This window comes from Lutjanus erythropterus, chromosome 21 (genome assembly GCF_056507025.1).
Source record: "Lutjanus erythropterus isolate fLutEry1 chromosome 21, fLutEry1.hap2, whole genome shotgun sequence".
NCBI classification, from domain to species: domain Eukaryota; kingdom Metazoa; phylum Chordata; class Actinopteri; order Lutjaniformes; family Lutjanidae; genus Lutjanus; species Lutjanus erythropterus.
In genome coordinates this window covers 17017182-17025626 of record NC_139337.1, presented here as the reverse complement: position 1 = coordinate 17025626, position 8445 = coordinate 17017182, and the positions used below count along the sequence as shown (strand labels likewise).

Sequence of the window (8445 nt, the reverse complement as noted above, 5' to 3'; positions counted from 1 at the left end):
AGCACAATGACATTCAGCAGAACCTTAGTATCATTGGTGACACCATTCACCTTTCTTTTTCATGTCAAAACGGCTGCTGTGAAAAAGGTCTATAGTCAAAATTGTCCACATTCACTATAAGCTTTATAGTATATCATGTAGAAACATGTAACCACATTGAAAAAATGCTGATTTATTCCTCAAGACTCATATGCACGTTCAAAGCAACATTTATCATTACTATAAGGAACAGAAAGGAAACATCAACATCAACCTGTCATAGTTAAATTTAGAAAAATAACAAAAAACACATGAATTTTGATTGTTCTCTGGCTGTTATTGTTCTGACAGAGAATTCAACACATTTTCTTTTAAGCATCCATTTAACCTTCCTAACATGCCATTCAGGTGAGACAGATCTCCTCCTCATTATGTCCAATCACTTAGGTCCAACGCTGAATTACGTATTTTGAGGGATGCAATATCTCTACCAACTGCTGATTGTGGTCTTTCAAACATTTTGTCATGTTTTTCTTTAGCTAAACCTAAACACACATTATAAAGTCAGAAGTACTGCATACGGAACAAGTAGTAACTGGCAACAAAGTGCTCACCAAACAGGTCTTTATTAAGCTGGAGAGGTGAGGAAATATGTACGGGGCGGGGGCACATTTGTCACATTCTGGGGCAAGTGATGCAGCCTGCCATATCCATTTATTATTTATTACATTAAAATGAAATCCTTTATTACTAATAAAATTATGACAGAAAGCCAGGTGCAAAAAAATATGATGTAAATGGCAAAACAGTTTAAATATTCAAAAGAAAAAAAAAATCTAAAAATGTTTTAAGCTGCTACATTATCTCCGTAACTTTAGCAATCCAAAAAGTTTGCAGCCATGAGCAGTTCCAGTGCGATCTCCGGAGCAATGGGGAATTCGGGTATTTCTGTGGAGCTGTTGGTGTAGCGGACCTTATAGGTGAAGTACATGCAGACCTTGGACAGGACGTGAGACGGGATCTCCCTGAAGTTCACTTCGTTGGTTTCATTCTCAGCGAACTGACCTGCAGATGGAGGGTTACAGCAGGTGTCAGGAGTAGAAATAACTAACTATGGCACAATTCTGAGTTCAAGCAAAACAGTTGTATGGATGGGGGATAGTGCCACCAACTGGACATGCAGAATTAACTTTAATAAATACACATTAATACCTTAACTATGATCTTAAACTACAGCTGGCTGCCTATTTAAATTCCAAGTAAGTAAACAAAGTATCACCAATGCACAAATGTCCTCTACAGCCTTACACACACTCTTAATAGGATGCAGGCCAGTAATGTTGTTACGGTTAATAGGATGAGCATATGGTTGAGCCACTTCACTCACTCCCAGCAGGCTGTGAAACCATATATTTTAATAGCAACCAGGTGATCAAATGAATAAGAGGAATGTTTTTTATTGAAGTAAAACCTTCATGGGCAAAATCTTTAATAAAGGGAGACGTGGCAGTCTGAGTATTAACAAAGAAACAGATCTGATTTTAATTTGGTCCCAAGTGGACATGTCAGTATTATTTACAGACTGCACACTGGACAGGAGTCCAGTACATTTTTTTTGCTACTTTTAAATGCCCAGTAAAGTAATTTTAGGGTACACCACACCAGTTTGCTGGGTCTTCAGCCAGTACTGCCTGAAACAATACAGGCACACAGCTGTAAGAGCCTTCAGTTTTCTGTCTACAGCAGGCCTATTCAAATGTCCCTTTGATAATTTATAAATGTGAAAAAAGTATATCACTTTGATTTTATTTAAATACCCTGCTAACATTGTATTTAGTTCATGGGCATTTACATTTTATTAGAAGATCAGAATTTTATTATTAGGCTAATTATACCATTCATTGTTTTTGTATGTTTGAAAGCACACACTTTGATAAAATTTTTAACTGAATGAAAAAAGATGCAACATTGTGTTCATTAAAACAAGCTACTACTAACCTAGGATTACAGAGGTGTGTTGTTGTTTCCTGTATTTGTGAACATAATGATTATATAGGAAATGGCACTTAACTTTTTCTAAATCTGGCCCTTCCAAAAAGCAGTTGAATAGGCCTGGCTTAGTAAAGATATCTATCTGAGCAGAACTAATTACCAAAAAGCATAATGCTCTTCTGACACTCCCTCCCACTGCAATTCTTAGTTTGTTGTCTCTGTCTCTCATTAGACTCTTGGAAGAACAAACCTTGTGTGATTACCAACATTTGGCAAGCTACTTCTCCCCTGAAATATCAATTGCAAATTACACCATGCTGTAAAAGTTTGCACTTTTATTTGAAATAAGCAATTCCATAAAATAGAAAGTCTCAATTTTAACAATAATCCACTTGGAAAAAAGAAAATATTGAATTCTACAGGCATATCCAGCCTTATTGATACAGATGTGTTTTTTTTTCTCCTTGTGCACATTCTATGTATATCTGCTTCCAGAAAACCATTTTAACTTGTCAGAAAGAATGACAAGAATCCAGCAGTCTGGATGGGATATGCCATGAACAAATTCCTCACTTATTTTGACAGCTCCAAAAAGGGTGTCACATTGTTACCTCCACTAAAGAGGTTATATTTTCATTTTGCTGTTTTTGTTGTTGGTTGGATTACAGAAAATCTTCTGGCCAGATTTTCATGTAACTTGGTAGAGGGGATCCTCAAACTAATTTTCACTTTTGTTAGCCTTGCATGATAGGCCAGTTCAGATGATGAGATTTCAGATGGGCACAACCATAGTTTTGGAAAATTTATCCAAACATATATAGTGGTGGCACAAGTAGATTTGCATAATCATAGACGACTGGACTGTTGGCCTTGGCAGAGGTATGCACTTTCTGGATGCCCTTTAAATTGTATCATAAATTATTTCAGTTCAACCTGGACTTCCACTGGGTGTGCTGAGGATTTTTTTTTGTTGTTGCAAGGAATGATTGATATAGACTTTTTACAAGTAATACATACTTATATAGCCCATTAAGTTTACATTAAGAGACAATTTAGCTGTTGCAATACTGTTTGCCTGTATCCTCACCTGGCCCGCTTAACATGGCTTTGATGGTTCCAGATGTCAGGGCGTGTTCTCTTTTCACAATAAATTCATGGCCATCTGAAGAGATCAGCTTCACATACATGGCATCTGGCCCCTCACAGCCACCGTAAGTTCTCTCTTCACCATCTGTGAAGCAACACAAACTGACAGCCTCAAACAGGTGTAAGACAAATGCTCAAGTACCACACACACATTTAAACAACTGTGATAACGCAACTGACTTTGGAGAATGGCCCGGTTTTTCTATTCGAGAGAAACGTCAACAAATGACACATCTGCGGGTCGGCAGGCACACTCACAGTGACGTTAAAACACTTGTTATGAATTGGCAAATAACTTCATGAATTCCTGCGAAGGAACAGAATAAAATATCCCGAGGAGTTAATTACTCACCCATCCTGTTCCGATATTTCTGTTAACCCTGTAAAGGAAAATAAAGACATTTTATTTAAGTCAGCCGATCGAACACACAATATAAAGTGGCCTAGACCTGACACTAGTTTTAATACTGTTCCGTAGTGTAAAACAATCACTCTAACGTCAAGGTTTCCGTTAACTAGGCCTTATTTTTTTGTGTGAATTTGTAAAGAACACCGTGTGATATTGACGTCTAGCCAGATGAAACACATAAGCTAGCAACCAGAAATGTGGCGTCAACATAAACGTTAAAATACAACGGAATCACTACATCTGTAAGTGCTAATCCAGTTTAAAAGTGGATTAGTGGCCATGTCTTTCTCTGTCCAAAATGTTTTTAAGCGAGTTCGCAGTAGTCACCGTCACCTAGCAGTGGCTAACAAGCTAACGGCTTGTCAAAAGAACGATAATTTAATTTCTTTAATCGACTGTTTAGGGTTTAAAATTTACTTCGGATAATTAGTCGCAGACACACCAACACACAACAGCATGTAATTAAACACAACACTATTCTTACCACTCTGCAGTAGAATGTGGAGTGGAGACTGTTTTTCAGCTAGTGTTAGCCACCAGACTTTTGATACCCGGAACTAGTTTGAAGGAACACCCGTCCGCGATAAATGTCTTCCGTAGAATTTCATTTTTTCAGAGAGAAACGGTCCCATTGCATGCATTACATGCTGCTCAATAATATCCATCTGAAAATGAAAATCTAGTTGATTTTTTTTTTTTGGCCACGTCTTTGTTAATTTTTTCAAAGAGACAAAACGCGTTTATAAAAGCATATGTGGTGAAAACGTGAAAAATTATGTGCAAATCATAGGCTATTTCTTTTTTATTGACCACTTTTAATTGTACAACATTTTACAAGAAATATCCATTACATTTCATCACATTGTAAGATGATAATTTTTCATTATAATGTTCATGAAATTATATTATTATGATTTCATTAACATTATATTATAATAAAAAAAATAACTAAAACTAAAATAACAAAAATAAATAAATAATAAAGAAAATCGAATTGTTCCAGAGAAATGTGAACTTAAATTTTAATCAAAGAATTGATTTATTCATTTTTATTTTATGCATAATGTTGTTCAATTATGTGACATGTCATAATTGTTTGATCTAATCTTACAAACAGAGTCAGAGGTACTGGAATTCAACACCAAATAAATGGGCATAGGAGTTTGAAGCATTTTAGCTTAATGGATGTGACATTATGCCTTATATGTATGTCTTATCGGCACAGGCTATTTCTGGCTAATGAACATTTACACCTGTGCTGTCTAACATGATATAAGCCAGTGTCACAGATAATAAGTTTAGATAACAGAGGGGAAATAAGGATATTAATTTTTAATTTCAATAAAGAGCTGAGATGACTTGTCAAATTTACACTGGTTTACAGGCCAACAGTGAGGGGATGAGATTGCCCCGTAAAGCCTGTAGGGGGCGCCTGTGTTTCATCTTACCATCCCTGACTTTCTCCACTGGTTGTGATGAACAGGAGCAGGTGCTGATTGGACATAACAGAGACATTTTGCAGGCTCATAAATCTGGATTCAAGAAAGAATGAAAGAGAGAAGGCATGCATGTTGCACTATCATACACTCTACACAAGCTCAGCTAGTAGAAATCAATCACTACAACAGATTTGAACTTTATTTTACTTCCAAAAGTATGTTTGGACGATTACAAGAGTATTCATCTGAGTGAATAGTGTTATAACCATTTAAAAGACCCACATTTTGTAAACTACATAATTAAGGTTAACCATTACAGCTCATAATCTCATCTAACAGATAAAAGGGTGTCCGTCATAGATCAGAGTTTAGATGTGGACATGTACTGCAGTCACGGTCATGTTCGGAATGTGACTTTGCGATGATCCTGCCTGGACTTCTTTCATGCAGGAAAAGTGATGACTGTTGAAATCTGAGGCTTCCAAATGGACACAGAGTTATCTGAGCTGTGACACTAAGAGTAGATGACTGAGCGTGCCTGCAAATTGTGCTGTTTGACCCAGTGGTGGAGTGTTCCTCATGGAAGACTGTCAGGAATTCTAACAGTTTTATTCTCTTACACTTCTGGTCATTCACACTCAGATATCTAAGGATCCACAGCTCACGTACCTCCACGATTTTTTTCAGGCCGCCCTTGATCAGTCTTGTTTAATTGGCTGTGCTCATTTGCTACCACAGATGTCAACGGTGACTCCTGCAGAGGTGACACCTGACCTGGTATTTGTCTTACAGTAATGCCAGGCTTAGCTATGCTGCCAGTTTGTGTTCCAGAAAGTTCTAGTAGCCTCCTGCCTGTTGACTGCTTGTGTTGCCTTTTGACTCCCACACACTCTCTCTCTCTCTCTCTCTCTCTCTCTCACACACACACACACACACACACACAACCAAAAACAATCACTGACCTTCGAGTCCCCCATTACACTATTAGTGCTTATGATCAGAGCGGGTGGGTGACTGCGGCTGCTTTGATGTCTCTCTGATACGACCCACCCCGCTGCAGCTGCTCTCAGCTCTATTTTGGGGAGGCTGCTGTGGGCCCTTAGAACAGGACTTCCTTAACACACACATACACACACACACAATGCATGCAAACTGTCACTGCCAAATGATATCATCCATCCTTTAAACACATCAGCTATATACCTTCTCAGATCACACTGTCTTGCCCACACCAAGGCCATTCAGGAAATGGTGGGATGCAGTTAACTTGCTAGAAAAGGCACTTGTCCATCTTTATGCTTGTTAGTCTAAATATTGATGTTAGTCTGACATCTTAAAGGAAAATGTGCCATATTCTGCGTAGTTTAGACCAGAGATTTTCAAAGTGATTTTGGATAAAGCAGGGGTTTTCAAAGTCTGAGACTGTGGGCCTCCCCTCCGACAAAGCCTGGAAAAAGGTACCCCCTCTTAGTTTACCTGCTTAATTTTGCTCAATTCCTGAATGTTAAGGGGATCATTTTATTCCATAGACACTCAGCGACTGAACCAATGTAGCCAAATATTATTGTAACATTACATTTATAACGTCAGAATACACCATAAAAAAGTCTGTTCAAATACATTTATCAGTGGGAAAACAGTAGAATTGACACACCATAAGTACTAAGTCAGTTAAAAGTGATATATTTAGTCTCATCTAGTAAACTATCAAGTTAGCAAATGTAAATTAGCCAGCTTGTTAGAAGTGTTCTTGGAGTGCAAAGCAAAAGGGCTCCCTAGTTAGCTTGTGTTTTGCTAGTCAACTTAAGTTGTGACTCTGTGTGTCACTTTTACAGGTCTCCCAGAAACATAGACTATTTCAGCCATCTTCAGAAACTGTTTTCCTTTTCAACATAGGTTCACCCTAGACATAGCATATCTACAGGAAACAGTAAAGGGAAAAGTTGATTTAGTATTTAGGATGGGTCAGTTTTATTGTTTTCCAACTTTCCCAGAGGCAGAAACTAATACTAAAACTAATGCCTTTGGACTGACCTTTCTCTGTATTTTCTGTATTCTGACATGATGTAAATAAGCAATTTTGAGCTATTTTGGTTCAATTGTTGAGTGTCTGTGGGATAAAATAACTTCAGGAATTGAGCGGCTCAATTTTTCAAGCTTTGTCCACAGTACGTTTCAGATTGTTGTTTAGACTAGCTAACATGCAGATACAATGATGTTCACTTGGTTCATACATGGTTTAACATTCCCCCTCCCTTTTCAGTCTCAATACCACCAGTGAGTCGGTCAAATGTCAATACATGGGATCATTTATGAACAGTACAATGGCTCAGTTTATAGAGGCCCTGAATGAAACCAGGTCAGAATTTTAGTCAAGATAGGGAAAGATGGGGGAGGAGTGTCTTTGGGCATTTCTTCTCTGAAAAGAGGAAAAGCCTTGTCACAATGAATTTGAGGGTGCTGTCCCTTTTGCCTGCAGCGAGTCACAGTGCTGCCCTGCAATTCCCATGTTGCTCCTTATCTCATGAACCTTTGCTGCAGAGGAGCAACATCGACCCATGGCATGTCACACACAATTATGTCTCATTGGTTGAAAGGTAAAATAATTATAAGCAATGTAATTAATAATATGCATTTATTCAATACTGTTAAAAATACATTAAAGAGCTCTGTTCATGTATCCTCGTCACAAATCTTACGTTACAGTAATAATGTGTCATATTGTGTATGACAGACATATTAGACTCTGGTTTTATTGCGTGATTTTGAGCTCAGACATGCTGAAGTAGATCAGCTCTTGTTGCCACCACAACTACAACACCACATCCAGTAATATCGTTTGGTAACAGTTTGAACACTGACTCACACGGCACACATCTGTCATGTGTGATTTGTGGACGGTCACAATGTCTGGCAAATTGTTAAATCATTCAGTTCTTCAGGAATCTTATTTACATGCTGAGTGTTGACGCTGGCATTATGAATATGCTTAACTTAAAGGGACGGTACGGCCCCAAATCAAAGAAACAGATTTTTCCTCCGACCTGTAAAGAGTGGGTTGCCACATTTTGGAGTTATTGGCTGAAGAGGTGTCTGCCTTCTCTTGAATACAATGGAACTGGATGTCACTCACTTATGGTGCTCAAAGTGACAAAAAATACATTAAAAAAACTCAAGATAATCCACAGACCATGGTGTAATCAGTTTAGTAACTATTTTTTTTTCTACCAAACTACACCCACCAACTTTATCACCATGCAGACAGAAGTGTGCATCTACTCATGGATGAGAGGCTACAGCTCAGCCCAGAGAAAGATGCCGTCAGTGTTGACATCATACTCTGTCTCATCCAATGTTTAGATACACACTCCCTTCTGCACAGTGATTGGTGGGTGAAGTTGCCTTGAAAGAAAATAATTCCTTCACGAAATTGCTCATAATGAGGTCTGTGGATTATCTTGACTAACTGGGTCATGATTT

General features: G+C 38.1%; 1 protein-coding gene across 1 annotated transcript; it reads right to left on the bottom strand.

The window, feature by feature from the left end:
• Nucleotides 1-156: 156 nt before the first annotated feature.
• eloca (elongin C paralog a) lies at nt 157-4145 on the bottom strand. The gene is made up of 4 exons (XM_084747658.1): nt 4011-4145; nt 3470-3497; nt 3059-3202; nt 157-1044 (listed from the first exon to the last, which is right to left on the bottom strand). Exons 2-4 carry the CDS (start codon nt 3471-3473, stop codon nt 854-856), a joined length of 339 nt encoding a protein of 112 aa, XP_084603784.1. The 5' UTR covers nt 3474-3497; nt 4011-4145; the 3' UTR covers nt 157-853.
• Between the last annotated feature and the right edge of the window lie 4300 nt (nt 4146-8445).

Excerpts from the sequence above, each read along its gene's own strand:
- eloca (XM_084747658.1), bottom strand. Across the intron at positions 1,045-3,058 it reads AGCCATGTTAAGCGGGCCAG|GTCAGTTCGCTGAGAATGAA; the intron begins GTGAGGATACAG and ends CTCCATCTGCAG.